This window comes from Mustelus asterias, chromosome 1 (assembly GCF_964213995.1).
Source record: "Mustelus asterias chromosome 1, sMusAst1.hap1.1, whole genome shotgun sequence".
Lineage (NCBI taxonomy): Eukaryota > Metazoa > Chordata > Chondrichthyes > Carcharhiniformes > Triakidae > Mustelus > Mustelus asterias.
In genome coordinates this window covers 105221158-105244465 of record NC_135801.1, presented here as the reverse complement: position 1 = coordinate 105244465, position 23308 = coordinate 105221158, and the positions used below count along the sequence as shown (strand labels likewise).

General features: G+C 40.5%; 1 protein-coding gene across 3 annotated transcripts in view; it reads right to left on the bottom strand.

The window, feature by feature from the left end:
* Positions 1 to 3700: 3700 nt before the first annotated feature.
* Positions 3701 to 23308, bottom strand: part of LOC144495708 (kelch-like protein 5) — a 122116-nt gene continuing 102508 nt past the window's right edge. For all 3 annotated transcript variants that reach the window (XM_078216066.1, XM_078216074.1, XM_078216057.1), the window contains 5 exons: positions 21593 to 21817; positions 18789 to 18951; positions 15080 to 15292; positions 11488 to 11659; positions 3701 to 8226 (listed from right to left, as the gene is read on the bottom strand). In XM_078216066.1, the coding sequence (XP_078072192.1) occupies positions 8170 to 8226; positions 11488 to 11659; positions 15080 to 15292; positions 18789 to 18951; positions 21593 to 21817 (830 nt within the window). In that variant the 3' untranslated portion in view covers positions 3701 to 8169. The remainder of the gene's footprint in view (positions 8227 to 11487; positions 11660 to 15079; positions 15293 to 18788; positions 18952 to 21592; positions 21818 to 23308) is intronic.

Sequence of the window (23308 nt, the reverse complement as noted above, 5' to 3'; positions counted from 1 at the left end):
GTTTCAAACAAGTACATATAGTACTTAGTACATTACATTTATTTTTAAAGTGTGCAGTTATTTATCTTCAAACAGTCCTTTTATTCATTTCATATTCTCCAAGATCATGGAACAATGAATAAAACTGCATTAAAGAGACTTAATGCTCTATTAAGGCAGATTTAATATTAATATAAACTCTTATAGTTTATATTAATATTAAATCAAATCTAAATTTTCTTCTTCATCTTTTAAGTCTTCCTTTTTTTGCTATTGTGATTAATTCCCACCAAATCTTTCCCCACATTTAAATTCCCAATTCAAATTTGATTGAACAAACTTGATGTAATCACTCAACAAATTGGAAATACAGTCATTGTGGTATTTTCTCATCCACCTCAAAGTAACACTTCAAATTTAAAATTTGAAACCACATGGGGCTCCCGAAATAGATTTCACTATATTCTAATGCAAATCCAATGGTAGATCCAAGCTCAAGGGTCTGGTGCTTCTTGACTTCTGATGCTTTACTCATTGTCACCTCCCTCACTTCTCCTCACTCCTCCTGTACTCGTCTTTCCCTCAATCCCACTCCTCTTGATCTCTCAACCTTCTTTACTCCTGTTTCTTTCTCTCAATGCTTCTCAGTTTCCTTTCTCCTCTCCCTAATCTTCTGATAATAATCTTGCTAGAATATCTCTACACGTGTGCTTCAATGTAGGGAGACTGCAGTGCAAGAGGAGAGAATGAAGTAAACTGCCAGATAATGTAGACATATATACATGCAAACATACGAATTAGGAGCCCTTTAAGCCTGCTCCACCATTCAGTAAATGGCTGATCTGACTGCAACATTCCACCTACTCCCCATAACCTTTCACCCTCTTATTAAACATGAATCTATCCACCTCTGCCTTGAAGATATTCAGAGACTCTGCTTCCGCTGCCTTTAGAGAAAGGAAGTTCCAAGTTCTCACTACCCTCCAAGAGAAAAAAAATTCTCATCTCTGTCTTAAATGGGTGACCTCTTTATTTTTAAACAGTTATCCCAAGTTCTCGATTCTCTCAATGGAGGAAAAATCCCCTCCAACTTAACCTTGTCAAAACCTCTCATGATCTTGTATATTTCAATTCATTCATCTCTTTCTCTTCTAAACTTCAGTGGGTACAAACCTAGCTTGTGCAATTTTTCTTCACAAGACGACCCGCCCATTCCTAATGCATTTACATCCTTCCTTAAATAAGGAAACCAATACTGTACACAATACTCTCACTGATTATGTTTGGTCAGAAATTTGAAGAAGCATAAATGAACAGTGAACCCTAACAGAGAGAAAAGAAAGACTCTCCTTGTGATTCCGCTAAGAGCAAGGACTTAATGTGCATGGCTAAAGTAGGGGAAGAACTTAAAACAATTTTTAAATTACTAGAGAAAAATTACCAGCCAAGCTAATGAGAATAAAGGCTGATGGGTCTCCTGGATTGGTGGCCTACATGCCAATGTCTTAAAGGTGCAGAGATAGTGGACACTATTTCATTTTGTAATCTTCCAAAATTCCCTGGAGTGTGGAAAACCCCAGATGAATGGATAACCACAAATGTAATGCCTTTTTTTAAGAAAGAAAACAAACAGAAAGCAGAAAACTATAGGTCAGTTAGCCTAATATTGTCATTAGAAAATTGCTGGAAATAATGAAGGAAGAAGTAGCAGGGCATTTAGGGGGCGATCTTACCGATTCTTTCTTTCGGTCGATTGGAGAGGCAAGCTTTGCCACTCTTCTGCATCCTGAGCTCTCATCACAGGTACAGGCATTGTGCAAAACTTCACTCCAAGGCCTTGGGAACAATCTGGTCTTCTTCGTCCAAAAGGTCTATCAGACTCGAAACATTGGCTCTATTCTCTCTTCACAGATGCTGTCAGACCTGCTGAGATTTTCCAGCATTTTCTGTTTTGTTTCAGATTCCAGCATCTGCAGTATTTTGCTTTTATCTTTCGTCTATCGGGGGGCATTTGTCAAAGCACACCTCGGCACACAGCCAAGGGTTAGGAGCGCTTTCCTAGGACAGTGTACCATTGCCAACTGTCTAAGGAAATGCAGTCGGCCAACAGCGCTGGAAAACCATGGCAGTCAGTAATTTTGGAGGTCAGAGCACCAGGGGTTAAATGGTGACCAGCGGTTAGTGGCACTCACAAACAAGTGGTGCTTGAGTGGACATAATTTTGTGAATGATTAAGACTCCAGGTATGTCAATGAGTTACAGTGGAATGCACTCAGCTGCAATGAAGTGATTACTGTAGTGTCTTTCCATTAGCCTTGACCTTGTCGATATTCCGTCTCCAGAAACCACCCCTGCAGATTTGAGTAGAACCGTCAGTCCGTGATGGTTGCCACCCGCCCACCGCACTGTCCCAGACATCCCTTCCCTTTGTGAGGCTCAGCAGAAGAAGACAGCCTCAAGAACAGCACTTTTCACACATGACAGTCTTTCACCTCAGTCTCCTCCAAGTCTTCCCCCACTCCTTCCCTACAGCAATACCCTGCAGTCAACCCCCAATATCCTTCCAGTGTTACCCCAAAGTTTAAAGTTTATTAATTAGTGTCGCAAGTAGGCTTACATTAACACTGCAGTAAAGTTACTGTGAAAATCCCCAAGTCGCCACACTCCGGCACCTGTTCAGGTACACTGAGGGAGAATTTAACATGGCCAATGCACCTAACCAGCACGTCTTTCAGACTGTGGGGAGAAACCCGGAGCATCTGGAGGAAATCCGCACAGACACGGGGAGAACATGCAGACTCCGCAAAGACAGTGACCCAAGCCAGGAATTGAACCGAGGTCCCTGATGTTGTGAGGCAGCAGTGCTAACCACTGTGCCACTATGCCGCCCAGTCTCGCTCGGGTCAAACCATGTTGCCCTGAGTCAATAGCTGCTCACCCTCATTCAAACCCTGGTACCCCAAGTCAAGCCTGGTGATACCAGAGTCAAATGCTGGTACTCCCTCTCCCTCTGAATACAGAGCCACTCTGCAAGCACTGCACTCACCTCTAAGCTCTCCTTGGAGGGGTGCTCGTCAGGTGCATGCCTTTTGAAACCAGTTGTGATTCACACCGGCTGACATCACGTTGCCATGGGTGGATTTTTTGACGGAGGCGCGGCATGGATTATGATTCCAATATATGAGCCCAATAATGAGATGCACATGTATTCAAAATAGGTTCCTGACATTGAACGGTAGGAAATGAGGCCCGCAACTGACGGGGGAGGGGATGATCGTGGCAAGCTTTACACTAAGATAAAATGTGACTTTGGCCGTCTCGTGATATTTTCCACTCCCATCACCAAACACGCCACTTAACGGGAGCGGAAATTCCGTCCTGTTTTTCTCTCCACATTTGCTGCCGGACATGTGGTGAATTTCCAGCACTTTCCGTTTCTATTTCAGATTTCCAGCATTTTGCTTTTATATTATTAGATATTGAGAGTAGTTAGGTCTGGAGGAAACAAATGAGGATCTAAACAGCAGAGGAACTCAACCCAGGATGAGATGGGTGAGGTAGATGTAGGCAGTCTTGGTAACGGAGAGGAGATGGGGTCAGAAGCTCAGCTCAGGGTCGAATAGCATACTGAGATTGCAAACAGTTCTACAGGCTACATTCAGTTAAATAGAAATCCTTCAAGGTGAAACAGGTTTTAAAATAGTGCAATACAACATACTTTCAGGTGACAATTATCTTTAATTATCTTGCTGTGGCTGTGAAATGCTACATAAATGTATAATTGCCGTGATGTGGTCAATTAAAGAGGTAAGATAAATAACTGTACGTATACAAAAGAGTTTCTTGGAATTGTTCATAAATCATAATACTCGGCAACAAGTATCAGCCTAACAATAGATTAGACATTAATATACTTAAAAGTTTGTTATATTTAATACACTTTAAACACAAATATTACTGTCCAGCAATACATGCTACGATACACATTGTACAATCATTTTATACATTATATACTTTTTATCAAAACTGTTTCTGATCTGAGATTACAAAATGGTACCCAGGCATCAACTGATACTATAATCGCACCATATATTGGTGTGACAGATGCTGTAAGCAGTAGAATATCAAACTGCAGTGTGTTTTTTTCTATACTTGAAACAGATTGATTGACCATATGGAATCAAAAACTTGCTCACAATTCTTAGTCAAGAAGTGGAAGGAATTGTATAAGAATTAAAGATGAAGGATAAAAAATTAAAGGAGATAAAAACATTACCTTTTACAGCAAGGGTGTTGTGGTTTACAATTCTGAATGTCACTGTCAAAGATAGCAAATGACTTTGAAGTGTAGTCACTGTTGATACATGGCTAAACATTTTGCACACAGCATGGTCTCATACACAACATGAGATGAATTATCAATTAATCTGCTGTTGGTAATATTGGTTACCCTCAGTCGTGTAATGAAGTATCAGCCTAGATTCGGTGTTCAAGAGGGGATTTCATCCCACTATCTTCTGACCTTAGGTACAAAAAACAAGTTGATAATCCCTAACATATGTCTACTCCATGCCCTTTTAACTCCTCAAATGAGCTCCTCCCTTAGAAGAAGTTATCTTTCTTATTCTAGTTATTCTAATTTTCTACGATCATTTTGAGGCACTGCTTCCCTTAATCATTATTTAGGTGTCATTTTAGGAAGTCACCAATGTGAACACATGAGCCCATAAATATAAATTAAGTTCTAAAACACAGCTGATCTCTGACAGATGACAGCAATAACCACCCTAAAACTCCTAGTGATTGGTGGCCAACCTTTATTTTCTATAATCCATCACTTCCCTATACAGATCTGTTGTGTTAACATTGTTAATTCTCTAGATTCCAAAATATTCTTCCTAACTGTCCGGTCCATTCTTAGAACAAGACAGACACTTCCTTACTGAAGCATAGTTCAAATATAAAATAAATCAGCTGAGTAGAAATTAGTTGGAAGAAAACATCAGAAACTTGATTTCAGGATTATCAGCAGATAAATGCAATTGGGGCCTATGACTATTAGAAAGTGCAGAATTTCAAACAGAAACTATTACCAATGACTAAATGATGTTTCTTTGTCACTCAGGATATCTGTATTGTTTAGGGAGCAAAAGGATCTAAAGAGAAAATAGTAATTTGTGCAGAACTCAAAGAAGCTAGGTTTTTTTTGAAGATGGCAGAATAGTTCTCAATTTTCAGGTTAATCTTGAATTGATTGTTCAAGTAATGATCCTATGAGTTAACTGGGGATCCACACTGAAATTAAGAACAAGCAGTGAACCAATTACTGTAAATTTATGAATGAGAAGAATTAACCCTCATCATGAATGCAAGTGGAGAGTACTTAAATCACTGCACTATTCACCAAAAATTACATACATCAGTATATAATTCTTTAACAGTTAAATCAATATTATCAATATTTAATTAATTATAACTAATGGAGAACACAATTATAAGTGCCATGTATAGCAGGTAACTCAATGACGTACAGTTTAAAGAAAGTTAGTATGAACCAAAGTGATCAGTTCTGATCAAGGCACAAGAAGTAGTCTGTACAGACTTCCTTAAACTAGGCAGCACTACCAAAGTGAATATTCACAATAAGACAGCTTAAAATATAATATGATCAAACAACACAAAATCAAACAAGGCCATATCTGTGTGCAAGTAAAATAATTGGCAGTCAAGCCATTATGGCAGAGAAAGTGGCACATTGTTTTTAGCTCGTACCTGTTGGGAGTTATTAAAGTCCACGAATTAGGAGGAATCATAGAATTGAGGAAATCTGGAATGTGTTTAATTTGTTTGCTATTTCACCCATTTCAGTTAGATTTTAAAGAAAGCAATATTGAAATCAAACTATTGAAGAATCGTCAACTACTCAAAATGATATATAAAATTAATGAACCTTTGATAGGAATGAGCTTGCTGGTCCACAAGCCTTTGCTAATAAAACTTGATAATATATGATAGCAAACAGGCTCTTTTATAATATGAACAAAAACCAAAACTAAACAATAAAGACAAAGGAAAGCTGAGATTTAGATTAAGGCATGAATTACACCTCATGGTTTTTATAACATGGAGTTCTTCAGCGATCTTCCGGAGTTAAAACAATCACATTGCTAAGAGTGCAATCTGTATTTGGTCAGTTAAGAGCTTGCCTTAGAACGTAAAATGTGCAAACTGAAGACATCTTGGAGCATGAAAGAGCAGAAAACTTGGAATGTTACAAGCTACATATTAATAGCAAAAACTACGCATTAATAGGTTGTACAAACAAACAAAAAACATTTACAGTGTTTTCTATATATTAAGCTCTCCTGCATATTAAAAATGTACCTGCATTTATTTTATTTTTAATGAAGGCAGTTTGGATTAAAAGCAAAGAGAAAATATGCTTAGAACACGGCAAAGGAAATAACAACATCTAGCTTCCATTAAGACAACGGTACAACTAGACACAACATACAAGGGGTAATTTTCCACTTTTGTGCTCCGGACACCCAATGTTGCACATTAGGATAGCTCATACAGCCTGCCGCATCTTTAGTCTAGTAATATGAATGGATGGATAGGAAACTGGCTGCACAATAGCTGCAACATTTTGCATCTACTATTCAAATCTAAACTCTTAATTTGTGTTGCTCTCCACGGGAAATGCAAAAGTGGAAAATTATTCCTATAATGTGCACTTAGTCCATATTATTAGGCTTATACATGTACTATTTTCAGCCCTGGTTACATAACATGGCCTGTTCAGATGAATGGAAATGAAACCTACATTATTTTTAAAAATTATGAAGATTCCAGAACTTGTATGGCGTACTGTTATTGAAAACTGATCAGAGAACAGAATCTACAAGTAGACATAGAATCAATATCAAGGGGCAGGGAATGAGGTTGGGGAAGTAGACTAAAATCACATAAGTTAAAAGCTAAAACATTATCGCAAAAATTACAGCAGTCCTTCCGGATCCCTGGTTAATCTGCACAAATTGATTTCTCCTTAAGAATTTTGAGCAGTGAACCTTCAACATATAGAAATCAGATCACAACTCTAAAATAGAGATGGCAGGTATTTCAAAATAAAGTTTGATTCCACAATGTTTTGATTCTACTTTAGGAAGGCAATAGAAGAACTGTCAATGCGTAGACATCTTTGAACCTCAGTTTTGGAGGCTGAATTATAGGCTGAGGGAGGGTTCACCGCACCCAAATGTAAATTTCCAGTGGAAGCCTGCCTCCATTTGACTGCCTCACCCGATTTTAAGTTTTCAGGTGATGGCACTTTAATTAGAATGAGGTGGGAATTCTGCCCATCTCCAGGAGGAAATCTTGCCTCATAGAGTGTCAGCCAATTGGAGGCCAGTAGCCCTTACCACACAAGCATTGGTGACTATTGCTGATACTGCAGGAACCTTGGGTAGAAGTGGAACCATGGATTCCCCCAAACCCAAGCAAGTCTAGGATCTTGCTGGGGCTGGGTTGGCAGGCCTCGGCGAGGGTCATGTCAGACAGGACAGAGGAAAGGAGGTAAAACTGTGGAGGGCTTCCGATTGCCACAGAGGGTTTGAGAAGGAGGTACCACCAACCCCACTGCCTCCCACCCATTCACTGACTAGCAGCCTGCGGGATTAAACCTGCCAGACTATACCTTTTTCTGCCACCAGTTAAATTGGAATTCTGCCACTAGTTAAATTGGAATGGCTGCAGGATGAGGCCCTTCATTGGGCATTAGTTGGGTCTCAGTTGGATCATGGGTGGGCAGCCCACCTGACACCTTCCCACTGCCTGTCAAATCATGATGGGATACGGGTGGGCAGGCAGGCAGTGGGTACAATGTGGATAGAACCCTAATTTACATGTCCACCCGACTGTTTTCTTGTCCGCAGCTGGCTGGTAAAATCCAGCCCTTGGTGTTTCAAATTGTGCGTGCCAATTACAACCTGGGATTTTCTACTCTAAGGCTCAACAGAATTGTCTAATAAAACAGATGTTTAGGGCCCCAATAAATTTTGAGCGAGTTAACATTTGATAAATCTTTTAGTTTTCTTTCATTTTCCAATAAAGATGAGGGGATATTGCAAGTTTATTTCTCAACGAACGTATGGAATGGTCATAGTACAAAATTTATATTTAAAAAAATCAAAGTTTAACAGTGACCACACATGCTCCAGCTCTTCCAAGGCACAGTGGTGCAACCTGTAAAAAAAACAGAAGCATATTTAACTTCCTGAAAATAGAATTGGAGGCACAATAAATATTTAATCCTCACTCACTGTCAAACATCTTCAATTAATTTCATTTTACTAATTCTTTACAACAGCCTTATTTTTGCACAATTTAAATATGAAGACAAGGAAGTGGAAAATATTTTGCTTTGAATAATTTGTGCAATCAAAGTGCCATCACAACAAAACAGAACTGTAATATAGGAGAAACACTCCATGAGTCCTCAAAATGGAGGCAACAGACAGACAAAGAAAAGGACAAATGATATTTAAACTTTGAAGACTTAGAAACAAAAAATATTTGCTGGGAAAAAAGAACAACCCAGCATGGCCTGAAGATTGATCAGAAAAGGGGAACATAATGATATTAAGGAGCATGGCGTGGCAGCAAAAGAGCGCTTTGTTACCAGAGGATTAAAGTCAGAATTTGGTGCAAGTGGGATACAGAGATGTTGCTTGTTCTTCTTCTTTTTCAATCTCCAGTAAACATGGCATGGCAAGTGGTGTTGTCGTAACAGCAGAGTGTGGAGGTTTATGGAGAGCATGGCAACCCTAGATAACCAAACCTGCAGCTTGAGGAATTCCTGTTCAGAATTTCTGAGTTGGAGTTCGAGCTTCAGACAATACAGGGCACCAGGGAGAGGGACAGTTATTTGGGCACTTCGTTCCAGGAGGCTGTCACACCCCTCAGATTAAGTTGAACTTTAGAGTTGCTTAATGGTCAGGGACAGGAGGATAAGACTGCAAGTCAGGATGTTATGGGGATCAAGAATATAGTGATGAAGGAGTCTCAACCCTTGACGTCGACTAACAGGTATAATGCACTTTAATAAAAGCAAAATACTGCGGACAATGGAAATCTGGAAAAAAAAAGAAAATGCTGGAAAAACTCAGCAGGTTTGGCAGCATCTGTGGAGAGAGAAATAAAGTTAATATTGGACTTAAAACATAAACTCTGTTCCCCACTCCAGAGATGCTGCCAGACCTGCTGAGTTTTTTCAGCATTTTCTGTTTTTATTTCAGGTATGGCTTATTTAGTGGATGATAGCAAGTTCTGTAGGGTGCATGGGCACCTGACCACTGGAGATCGACACTTGGGTACATCCTCTCCATGGCAATTTCATCAGAAGGCAAGTACCTGGCTACAGGAGGCTGAAACAAGCTAATTTTGATCTAGAATCTTGCCACATCTTTACACATTCAAAGGACATAAAGATGCAGTATCCATCCTGTCCTTTTGGAAAGCCACTCAAGTGGCAGAAGTGAAAAGGAATATGGCAGTGATAGGGGATACATACTTTATTCAGCTACTGCGATCAGGAGTTCTAAAGGTTGTGCTGCCTATCTGGTGCCAGGGTTAATGTCATCTCCCTAAGGCCGAAGATAGAATATGAATGGGAGAGGGAGGATCCAGTTGTAGTCCATGGGGAAACTGATGACATAGCTAGAACTATTCTGCTGAGATAGTTTGAGGAGTTAAGCTCTAAATTACTTCAAAATTAATCATTTTCGGATTCTTAACTAACCCGCCCGCCAACTGACATAGGGATAAACAGATTACAAAGTTTGGTTGAAAGTGATGTGGGATACAGGAAGGAGCTGTTCGACTGGGGCAGGCTCCACCTAAACTGGGCTGGGGCCAGTTGAATCGAATAATCTGGATAGTAGGGAGGATTTTAAACTAATAAAGTGGGGAGGGGATGGTAGAAAGCTCCAGGAAAGGGAAAATTCAAAAGCAAGAAAACTTTCGAGGCTCTGGACCAGAGCAGTATTGTAGGTAAAAATATGCAGAGTGGGTCAGGAAGGAACAGTGAGATTAACAAAGATAATAGGGTATGCCCTATTAGTGACTAGTGAGGGAAAATGGGAAAAAACAAAGCTAGATTGATAGGTTCTTAGCTCAGTAAATCAAGGACTCAGTTTGGTGGAACTAAGAAACTGACAGGGGTAGAAAACATTGTTGGAGCTGGTTCTGAGCCCTCTAATCATACTTTGGGACAGAGTATAATCAAGGAATTAGAGGCCCATGTAATAAGGGTGATACATAATCATGGGGACTTTATTCTGCACATTTTCATGAATGTTGAGTTTTGCAAGTCAATTTTGTTTTAAAATGTACCTTTCAACTCAAAATAAAAAAGAGAATGCTGGAAAGGAATGCAAAAATGTCATTCCTGATAAACACCTCAGTTCAGAGAAATAAAATCATAGAATCCCTACAGTGCAGAAGGCGGCCATTTGGCCCATCGAGTCTGCACCGACTCTGATAAAGCATCTTACCCAGGTCCTATCCCCGTAACTCCACATATTTGCCCTGCTAATTTGCCTAATTCCCCAAAATGAATGCTCATGTGATCTGGTTACCAGAAGGAAATGAACTCAAATATAAAGCCACTGGGGCCAACACTTGATCCAAAATAGCCTGTTCCCTAGGTAGTTTCTCACAATTGCTGGACCATTTCAAAGGGCTGTTAACTATCTTGTATACATTCCATAAACTTGCCTTCCACACTATTACTGCAAATGGTTTGCCCAGACTATATTGCCCAGCTAGATATATGCAAATATATGCATCACATTGATATACATGTTCAGTGGAGTCCATTCCATTGATTCAGCTCCCTCATGTCTCAGAACTGGTACCAGTGCCCAATGAAAAATAACTTGTTTCCCATATCAACCCTTTAGCCATGTGTTAATTTTCCTGCTCCTATGGCAATTTGCACATATGCCGCAGGTAATAATTTAGAGATTATTACCCTCGAGATCCTACTTATTTGATTTACAGCCAAACTCTTGACGCTCTTTCAGCAGCACCTCCACCTTGTTTCTACCTATGTTGTTTGTTCCAGCATGGACTATGACAACTAGATTACCCCCTCCCTTCCCAAATTCCTCTCCAGCGCTATGAGATATCCCTTAGCCGAGAACCGGGTAGGTAACCCAAGCTTCAGATTTCTGAGCTGGGTTGATATTACATTGAGAGAAGTTCTTGAAGACACTTTTTAATGCTAAGTGGAGGAGTTGGAATTTTTTCTCCAACAGGTTGAATTCATATTTGTCTACAATATAAAAAAGAACATTTGGGCTTACTAAATGCAAGAACAAACAATAAGACATTTTAAGGGTTCTAAATCTTTTATGAACAGAAGGTTAGAATTATGTAGTGCGCAGAACAAAATGTTTAAAGGAATAAAAATGTATAAATTTCTACATAAATTTCTACACTTACCTGCATCCACTCATTGGTTTGTGGATCATAGGCATCCACAGCGTTTAGATACGACTGTCCATCATATCCTCCAACTGCATACAGCCTATCACCAAGTAAGCAGACGCCAACTGCATCTTTGCTGATACTCATTGGTGCTACTGATGTCCAAGTATCAGTTTTAGGATCATACCTGCAAGCAAGCATAGCCATATTTTTCTGATCAGATCCAAATATTTAACACTTTCTGAACCATGCTTCAGGCACAATAATAAGTTCACATATACAACATGAAATCCACAATTATTAACTACGACATATAAAGTTAATTCTCTGGTCAGGCCACAGAAATGGGATCTGTAGAGTTAAAATGATTCACTCTCTCCTTTGGTCCATGCCCCACCTGCCCTGCACCCCAATGTTAAACTCAGCCCTCCAGTGACAGGGTTACACTGGTTTAAGAAAACAAACTGAATTGCTTTGGAATTTACCTAATTAGAAAAATTACTACAGAAACACAAACTTTCCAATTGTTATCTAAACTTGGGAGCTTGGAAAAGATGTGTGCCATTGACGGTGTTTTAAAAGTACTTTTGAGAAAATGGCGTTTTTCTCCATTAGATCATTGAGTTTATTTTTGTCATCACTGATAATTCAACATTCGTAGATGTGAGTGAGGACTTTCTGCAAGATACAGGAAAAGCATTTTCCTACCATCAGGTGAAAATCGACTAACATATCAGAGTCTTTAGTTGTTACTAAATAATGAGATTGAGATACTAATGACAATTGAATTTGTCCTATTGCACCATTTTTGCAAAACTGGAAAGCAATGGTTGTAATTGACCTTTCAAGTAAGAACTTCCACCAAAACCTAAACTCCTTCAATAATTGGTTTTGGACTGTGGAGAGGAGTGAAGAGGAAAGTCAGTTCTTCATTTCCTCAGTATGGAATGCCCAACTTCTGTAATGAGTACAGCGTGTTCTCTTACCAACTGTAAGAAATCATAGAAACCCTACAGTGCAGAAGGAGGCCATTCGGCCCATCGAGTCTGCACCGACCACAATCCCACCCAGCCCTACCCCCACATATTTACCCACTAATCCCTCTAACCTACGCATTTTAGTATTCTAAGGGGCAATTTTTAACCTGGCCAATCAACCTAACCCGCACATCTTTGGACTGTGGGAGGAAACCGGAGCACCCGGAGGAAACCCACGCAGACACGAGGAGAATGTGCAAACTCCACACAGACAGTGACCCGAGCCGGGAATCGAACCCGGGACCCTGGAGCTGTGAAGCAGCAGTGCTAACCACTGTGCCACCGTGCCGCCCTCAGATTCAATTTATTATAAAATGATTAAATCTTACACCACAGCAGGTCATTCGTCCCATTGTGCCTTTATCTCTGTGAAAAACCTATCCAATTAGTCCCACTTTCCTGCCTTACCCCATATCGTACAAATGTTTCCTTTCTAAGTATATATCCAAGTTATAAATGTAGTCAACTGACTTACCTGACAGAACACATGGGACTTTCTGACTCCTAGGCCCTTACTATGATACTTCTAGACTGGATCATTATTTTCCCATTAGAGTTATATTAAATTGGAGATTGGCCTGAAACTTTCATCTAGTACTGTATATAAGTATAAAAAAGTCAGAAGTTTGTAGCATTAATTTGGCTTTGAGGCTATAAGGTTAATTTTGCAGGACCGTTAGGAGCACAAAATCTTGTTCTGACAAAAAAGATTAGAGGTCAGCACATCCAGTTCGTGGCACTCCTTGATTTTCCAGTCATTCATTTTAATGGTTGGAAAAATTGAAATGCTGCAAAAAAGGTCTGCTAACCTTTTTACCCGATTCTCTAATCCTTATTCCTTTAAAGCAAGATAGTGTACCAGGAGTAAAATCTACACAATTTTAGGTTTATATCTGAGAAATTGCTTCTTTAAGAAAAGTAATTATCAACAGCTATTCCATAATGAAACATGCATTCAGGCTTGAATTGTGCAATCTCTGCAGAACCATCTCCAGTGTTATAGATTGCTGTTATCCACCTGCTGTTAACTCCCTACATATATGTAAATTCATTTCTATTAATATCTTCATCATAATACAATGCTGAATAAAGGAATCAGTGTGTGACAGCACTTTCGAAACAAATAAATAATTAAAGCATGGATGCTTTCTCTGAGACATGATTTTAAATGACAACTTAAAAAGCCTCACTTTCCTCCCAAAAACATGAATGTAATAATTTAGATTTTTAAAAAATTTAATGCTCATGTCCACTGAAAATCTTTTTGCTTTTAAGTTTTACAATGTAGTAATAACACTGAAATAATAGTTATGACAAATAGTCAAGCCTTCAGCCATGAGTATGTAAGTTTTAATCTGCCAATTATTCATGTTTATAGACAGCTAGGTCTTATGTATAGGAGGTTGCAAATAAATCTCAATTTTATCTCTTCAATTGCACTCAGCTACTTGTTCTTAGTTAAACTCGAAGCTTTTCACAAGTGTATTCCTTTTAATAGATTTAATATGAGGAAAGGAGCTATATACCCACATTAAATATAAAGATCAATGCGATGGACATAAATTTCAAGGGAAGGAATCTTGGTAGTTAGCCAAGAAACAGCATTGATACCACCTACCATGGATTTGGATCAAATTAGTTACACTTCCTGGGAGTAGTGTAGATCCAGGAATAATAAAATGGAATTCATTAAAAAATCAAATTTGGTTGTGCCGACTCATTATCTAAATATGCATAAACATAGATGGTTTCCAGTGTGCCTACTTTCAAAAGGCACAGTTTAGAAATAAAAAAAAATTACGACACAATAAAATGCCCTATTGAGATTGAAATAAACTCAACATTATCATCATGGGAAAATTCTGCACTGCATTTAATCCATGGTAATAGCCAACTTGATTCAGTGTGCGAAACGTAAATGTATATAGTAGGACAATTCAAATTTGTAGAATTAATTCCAGAGTTTGCATCTTTCTCTGTCACTAGAGATTTTCCAATTTCCATTCAATTTTAATTTTGCCACTGCACGGTGCTTTATTTTGCAAAATTCTGCATTTTAAATCAATAATCATTTCCACATTTTGGCAATTTTTACCAAATTGTTAATATTTTATTTAAATTATTTTATCCAAATCTTATTTTCACATATCTCTTGCTAATGGCAAATTTATTCTCCAGATCCAGTTACATTGTGCTTGCTTTTGTCCGTGGGTGCTGGCTGCTGGTGGGGGGGGGGGGGGGGGGGGGGGGTAGCCCATGCTAGTTCATCATCAATTTAAAAATTTTAAAGCACATTCATCTCTAAAGCAGGTTTCCCTTCCTCTACAATCCAATCCAACCCTGACTCTAGGAAAAGCAAAAGTGTGACGTCTAGTCAAAGTTGAATTTTGAACCATGGTGTCTTACTGGAGACCACAGTGTTAGCCATGTAGCTGTTAACTGCCTGCCAGAATTTTTTAAATGTAAGATTATTGAAAACTACAAAGGTTTAGTCTTTCTGTATATAGTGCTTAACATGTGATCATAACAAACATTTATTGTAGGCAGTCATTGAGAAATAATTCATTTACCTCTCGACACAGTCAGAGAGCCTTGAAGTGAGGTTAGATGCTGGTGCATCATGCCCTCCAATGGCATACAAGAAACCATTCCAGGTGGCAACTCCCACTCCTCCCCGTCTTTTAGACATCAGTGCACAAGCAGTCCATTTGTTGGTGTGGGGATCAAAGCATTCTACAGACTTAAGGCAAGAACTTCCATCTCGACCTCCAACAGCATACAGTCTTAAAAAAAATTAAAATCAAGTGTAACATTCCCAGAAATGCAACCCAGCATTTGCTTTAGCTTAATGGTTATCAATTAACTTTACAAAATCACCCTGTGAGCATGGAACCTCACCTGTCAGGAGCACATGCTGGAAAACCGGGCCAGGATTTTCTGCTTCCATGTTTTTTGGGCTGGTTTGGTGATGGGAGCGGAAAATCTCGCAAGAGGCCCAAAACATGTTTCATGCCGACATAAAAGTGTAACATGATTGTTTGCACCAACCATCCCTCCACCCTCTCCCCCGACGTGATGGGATTTTCGACACTCAGTATCGGGAACATCATTTCCAATATCAGGCCTCTATGGCTGAATTATCGCCCCATAAGAAAGTCCATTCACGTTGGCATGAAGACAGACTGGCATGAATCATGACTGATCTCCCAAGGTGTGCACCCGGTGAGCAGACCTCTCATGGGAGCTCAAGTAAGTGCATTGCTCAGGGGGAGAGGGTCATGCCTAGGCACTCCCTGGACAGTGTGCTGGGGGCAGGGCTGGGAGTGGGGGAAGTGGGTTATTGTTTAACTTCAGTGCACCAGGGTGGCCTTTAAAAATGGCATCACAATCTTCAAAAAATTGAGTTGCTGGCAGGGAGAGCTCTGACTGAGCCATGACATTGTGGAACCTTCTCAAAAATTTTACGAAGACTGGGACAATATGGAGGAGAAAGGAGTTGATGCCTATGGTTCAATTACGCTTTTCTCATCCGTTATCAGCCTTTGCCGATATTCAGGAAAATTCCGTCATGGATGATTTTTGTGGATTGAAAGTTCATAAAGTGCGATTTTGGAATGCTATTCTTTGTATTCTATTGTTTGTACCATAGCCAATAATCCAATCATGAACTCAAGAGCTTTGTTAATACATTTAATGCTGTAATAAAACGTAACACACATGCATGCTAATTCAACATCGCAACAACGCACTTAGTTGGTTTAGGTAATTTAAAATTCTGAAAACATTATATAATCATATTGAAATGTCATAAATTTCTAAAGTTTCATCTGCATTGTTTTGGGTCAATTTAGTGAACCAGGTTAGAAGTAATTGGCCATATGAGGCCAGTCGACAGGACAGTACTATGTTCAGCTGGCGTTGTTGGATGCTGTGAGCTCAGAATAGGAAAAAATAAAGATCTGCTTTAGCACTTACAAAACAAAGTACTTTACAGCCAATGAAGCACTTAATTAGTGCAGCCACTGTTGTAATGTAGAATATGTGACAGAAATATCAGGGGAGATTTTCCAACCTTGCTGTGCCTGGCGCAGATCGTGTCTATTCCAGAAAATAGTGTGCAGGCATAAAAATCAGTTCCTTGCCTGGCACCAAACAGTTTGCAACCAGCCTGGTCACTTTCTAATGGCGCAAACCAGATCACGCTAAAGTAGCATTTAAATATGCATAGCCCATTCGACACTGGATTCTTGCGACCTTCGGGCGCGGCATGAGAATGGCAAGAATAACTACTGGTCTCCACTAGCGGAGACCGGGCACGATGGCCACATCGGAGGATGGCCGTCGGGCATTGCCTATCTGGCATACTGGTAGTGCCCACCAGACACCCTGGCAGCGCCCAGACACCCTGGCAGTGCCAGTTAAGCACTGCCAGTGTGCCATGGGCAGTGCCAAGAGAATGGGGCCTATGACAGGGGGTCGGGGCAGAGCCCAAGAGGGGAATATGACAGTGTGCCCGAGTGGGGGATATGATGAGGAGGCTATGTCAGGGGAGCTATGCAGGGAGGGCTATGTTGGGGGGACTATTCAGGGAGTTTGTGCAGAGGTGGAGCATGAAAAGGGGCATAATGGGAGGCATGTTGGGGGTCATGATGGGGGGCATGTTGGGGGTCAGGCAAGGGACCCATCTGGAGGGCTCTGAATCTGGTGACCTGTGTTGGAGAGGAGGTGCGGGAATGTGTCGCTGAAGAGCGAAGTGAGTCCAGATGTCCATGGCAGAAGGGTGTCTCCCAGTGCACTGTGATATTGGGGCACTCTTGCAAAACGGCACCTGAGCGTTCTGCAGCCGGCCTCACCGGTGTCTTTAGGCACCCTCCCACCCTCCGCCAGTACCGGCATGCAATTCACCACTCTCCCAAAATGTGACTGAGAGTGGGGGTGATTGTGGGCCGGAACATGCCTGACAGACCGGCACGGATCACTCCGGTTTTCTCGCCATTATGGCACTTAGTTTTCTTTGGGGGAAATTCCACACATCATTATCACATGCCTCTTGCTTAACTTGACAGACGCAGGGAGGAAGGAAAAAAAGATCCTGCAGGATATATTGAGCAAAAAGATCTTAAAGGACTGCGGATCAAAATTAAAAGGTATTCAGTCATTAAATCAAATTAAGATAAATAATGTTGCAGCCTCTTTAAAGACTCAAAAATTAATCTGAAAGTTTTGATCTCCAACAGCTCTTTTACAGGCAGTAAGTAGCGGCACGGTAGCACAATGGTTAGAACTGCTGCTTCACAGCTCCAGGGACCTGGGTTCGATTCCCAGCTTGGGTCACTGTCTGTGTGGAGTTTGCACATTCTCATCGTGTCTGCGTGGGTTTCCTCCGGGTGCTCCGGTTTCCTCCCAAAGTCCAAAGATGCGTGGGTTAGGTTGATTGGCCATGCTAAAATTGCCCCTTAGTGTCCTGAGATGCGTAGATTAGAGGGATTAGCGGGTAAAATATGTAGGGATATTGGGGTAGGGCCTGGGTGGGATTGTGGTCAGTGCAGACTCGATGGGCCAAATGGCCTCTTTCTGCGCTGTAGGGTTTCTATGGTTCTAGCTGCTACCAAGAACTAAAGAGTTAGAAAATCCAATGTGGAAACATAAATTGGAATCTCAAGACAGGCTGATTTTTCGATGCTAGCTGGAGATAAACCGTATGCATCTAAGTGATGGGAGCAGTGATCTGCAACAGCATGTATCAAGGATGATGCAAATATTCATACTGTTGAAAGCAAAGCTCTGCCCTGCTGTCTCAGAGTAGGTGTTCGAATAGTTTTTATATTAATTGGTGTGATGTTCGGTGATATGGGGAGGGATTCTCCGGTCTTGTGGTGGGGCCTGTTGCAAGTGAGAAACGGAAAATTTGGCATTCCAGCCAAAACACCATTCCCTTTCAGCGGCAACGGAAAATCCCAGCCGCGAATGAGGACGGAAGAGCTTGGCCATGTCCTGGTGTCTGCAGGGGTAGTAAACCATGAAAGTAAATGCAATGAATAAATCATACTATCTTAGCTTTGGTTGGGGAATTTCAATATTCAATCATCGATCTGAGTGGATAATAGAATAAGAGTAATAATGAGCACACCACTTTAACACAGCAGATCGTGGATCCGTCACTTACAAAACTCTACAAATGACTAATGCTCACAAAGGGATTAGTTTTAGTGAGATTTTTGAAATCCCCTACACATACACAATAATGAAGAATAAATTACATCAACAATTTCTTCTTACTTTCCATTAAGTACTGCTACACCAACTGTACTTCGTGGCACTGACATGCTGGCAACAAAGTTCCACTGTCGAGCTTGGGGGTCCCATCGTTCAACTGTATTTAGATAGCTCCAACCATCATGTCCACCTACAGCATACATAGGACCCTCCAGAACCTCCACACCTATAAACGAGCAGAACATTTTCAACAGACTGTAGATTGAAAGCTATACAAGTTTGACAATTAATGCAGTAATGGCACCTTGCAAAATAAAACCAAGTCTATCAATTCAAGAGATTCTGTGCCCAAGGAGATTCCCTTACTCCTATTCTCAATGAGAATAGGTTAATAAGTTGGGGTCTGGCAGGGAGAAGCTGTAAACGTCCCCACCACAATTTTATAAGTGACAGAGGAGGTGTCAGGAGGCACAACAGCTTGTGGGCCAATTGATGAGAGTCGGAATAAATGGGTGCTTTTCTGGTTGGCAGATGGTAACTAGTGGCGTGCCGCAGGGATCGGTACTGGGGCCTCAACTATTTACCATTTATATAGACGATCTGGAGGAGGGGACTGAGTTTGCAGACGACACAAAGATAAGTGGAAAAGTGAATCATGTGGAGGGCGTAGAAGGTCTGGAGAGAGATTTGGACAGGCTGAGTGAGTGGGCGAGGATCTGGCAGATGGAGTATAACGTTAACAAATGCGAGGTTATTCACTTTGGAAGAAATAATAGCAAATTGGAGTATTATCTAAATGGAAAGAAATTACAACATGCTGCTGTGCAGAGGGACCTGGGGTCCTTGTGCATGAGACGCAAAAACCCAGTCTGCAGGTGCAATAGGTGATCAAGAAGGCAAATGGGATGTTGGCCTATATCGCAAGGGGGATAGAATATAAAAGCAGAGATGTCTTGCTGCATCTGTACAGGCTATTGGTGAGGCCACAGCTGGAATACTGTGTGCAGTATTGGTCCCCTTATTTGCGGAAGGATATATTGGCCTTGGAGGGAGTGCAGAGAAGGTTCACCAGGTTGATACCAGAGATGAGGGGTGTTGATTATGAGGAGAGACTGAGCAGATTGGGTTTGTATTCGTTGGAATTTAGAAGGCTGAGGGGGGATCTTATAGAGACCTATAAGATAATGAAGGGGCTGGATAGGGTAGAGATGGAGAGATTCTTTCCACTTAGAAAGGAAGCTAGAACTAGAGGGCACAGCCTCAAATTAAAGGGGGGTCAGTTTAGGACAGAGTTGAGGAGGAACTTCTTCTCTCAGAGGATGGTGAATCTCTGGAATTCTCTGCCCACTGAAGTGGTGGAGGCTACCTTGTTGAATATGTTTAAATCACAGATAGATGGATTCCTGATCGGTAAGGGAATTAGGGGTTATAGGGATCAAGCGGGTAAGTGGAACTGATCCACTTCAGATCAGCCATGATCTTATTGAATGGCGGGGCAGGCTCGAGGGGCTAGATGGCCTACTCCTGCTCCTATTTCTTATGTTCTTATGATGCCCTTATGTATCTAATTCACTTTTACCTGTGGCGACAGGAGACTGGGGGCATGTCCGGTTTCATGCAGTGGGCTGCTGGGAGTCCGAGCTGGGAGTGTCTCCTTTATGGATCCAATGGGCCCATTGCAGGCCCCATCCTTCACTAAGGTCTCCTCTTCCCCCCCCATATTTTCCTTCTCCACCACCTCTACCAACCCCCTCCCACCATCAACCCTGGACCTCCATCACTCTCAAAAACAGCAGAAAGGGTTTGAACTCATAAAAATAAGTGGAAAAGGAGAGAGACCAACAGTCCTCTGTGTAGACTGGCTTGTTTCTTCCTAGAGTGAAGGATTTGTTCTCTGGAGTCAGTTTCAATCAGGTCAATAGTCCCATGTCCCACATAAATGATTTGAAGATGGAAGCAATTGCTGTGCAATGGGGAATGGATGGTGGCTATTCACATCCACTTATGATGAACTGATTTCTCTGCAGCTCTTATTGTTATGTTTTGAGTTTGGAAACAGCAGGTCTGGGAATCCAGGGATTTTTAGTTTTGGTAAGTCCATAAACAATAGAGGCATGAATTCCGCAGATGGTTTCGTCTCAGCGTGTCCGTTATAGAAGGACATCTCACACAGGGTTATTTAATTAAGAACTTTAATTAAGAACATTTTAAATTAAGAACTAAATAAAAGTTATGAGCTACGTAATCATTATTTTTGTTCATTTTTTATGTTATCAACATTCAGAATACATCTGCTTTTATAATTGGCTTGACTGCAAGCTGGACAGGTCTCAGAAGTAGCAAGATGTGCATTTTTGTCACTGCAAGTTCAAGTAGTTGAGAGAGGCCGTGATAAAAACTAAATGTAAAATTAACAATAACTCAACAAGAGTAATTGTGACTGTTTTAATACTAAACTGTTGTTTGCACATTATGGTCAGGAACGACTTATATTACAGAAATTAGCAACAATTGAATGTAAAATATTGTTACATCTAAACTCTAGTGCTGACACAAAGGAGTTTGACACTTTCACTTACAGTAAACAATTTTCTCTTCCAATTTGTGTATGTTTGCCTCTGCATTTTTGTTTAGTTGAATCATAAGACAAACCAATCATAGTTGCCACATTAATAATATTCTGCTCAGCCGATTTGAAATGTGGTTTACGTCAGAATTTGTTCTCACTTGACTTTCTCTCTCCCTAGCTAAAAGAAGATTGTTGCCCATGGCAGATAACTGAGTAGGAATGACAGTCTAAAATGTTAAGTTATTGCCTCTAATTGCTTTTGAAAGCTTTTGCATGTTCAATGACTGGTGCCACTTACCTAGGCCATGTCTATGTGTAGACATAGGAGGCATTACACTCCAGGTTTTACTTTTTGGATTGTAGCATTCTACTGTATTTAAGGTCTTCAGTCCATCTCTACCACCCACAACATAAAGTTTGTCATCCAGCACTGCCACACCGAACTGTAGCCGCCTCCCATTCATATTTGCTACATGAGTCCATGTATTAGAACGTAGGTCATATTTTTCAATGCTTGTGGCACCTGTACAACAATCAGAATCAAAATTAATGCATAGAATTATTGAAAACTGCCGCTTTTGGGTTTAAAGAAAGTTCCACAATTGTGAAAACTGGTATTTTAATTTAAAGCTATGATGTCCACAGAAATCAAAAATATTACTCATGCATGTTCCACTTCATCCTCAATTATCTATCCAATTCTCTTTTAAGTTTTGCCACAGTGTCTGCCTCCAATGCCTCTTTGAGTAATCCATCCTGTGTATTCACCATTTGGTTTAAAGTAGTTGAATCTAAACAGTCTATGTAAATTGCCTCTTCCAAGCTTGAGCCATTTTCCCTTGGTTCCATAGTTTGAGTCAATGGGAACTAGATTACGAGTGATACACTTACTTATTTTGTTAGGAATCTTGAATACTGGGATGATATCTTTCTTGAGTCTTCTCTTCTCTAAAGTAAATAACCCCACCTCTTTGACCTCAATTCATATCTTGCAAACTATCATTTTCCTGTAATACCTCCAATGCCTAATATCCTTATTGGAATACAGCAGCCAGAATTGTACATAGCATTGCAGGTATGATTATGCCAGACCTTTTTGGGACAAAAATTACTGCCCATTTTAGTGGTACTGGCTAGGCCACCAGGTGAACTTCCTTGCTCTTCTTCAATGCCAGTTTAATGTCTCATATAAAAGACTCCATCAGAGCAGCTCCAGGTTAAAATCAGCCCTTGTGCATTAGACAGAGCAGGGTGGCAGCATCAAGGCAGTTGTGAAATTGAGAGAAATGGTGGACAAGTCAAGATGAATATCCTCATTAAACAAATGGAAGCCGATCCCTTGTTGGCATGCGACGATACCAAGGGACATGTAGGTGAGGATGATAAAGGGCCTACATTGGATCTTAAAGAATGCATGACACATGAAAATAAAGAACTAGGCAAAATGTGCAATGCTACATACGTTTGTGGTGATTTAAGCTGCAGGTATACAATTATAACTGTGATCACTTTATTACAGTACACAAAGTTCCAACTTGCAGCAGTGTTGAATCTATAAGTTCAAGAACAGGTTTGTGAGCAATGAAGATATGAATGGTGTATATTTTCTACAGATGTCCAGGCACATGATTCAAGAAAGCATCAAAGCAATAAAGCTTTGAAATTTTCATGGTGACTTGTTACATTTCCTTGGAGCCTTCTACAGTTATGGGTGCAAAATTGAAGAATAATCACAACATCCTGCTTCCCACTTTATTTCCAAATCCTGACAAATCTGCAAATAGCTACAGCACTGCCCAAAATTAACCAGATAATGCATTCACAATTCGCAATGATTCGTGAAAAAGCATAATTAGGCCTCCCCAGAAAGTTCTTTTGAGCAAAAGCTAAGAGTCTTAAAAAGCTGCATTTTAGTGGCTTACTATATATTGAGTTTTTTAATTAAAACTAAATAACACACTTGTAGCTGTGACTCTTCGAAGCTAAAAACTCCATTAAAAAATTTCTGCCCCAA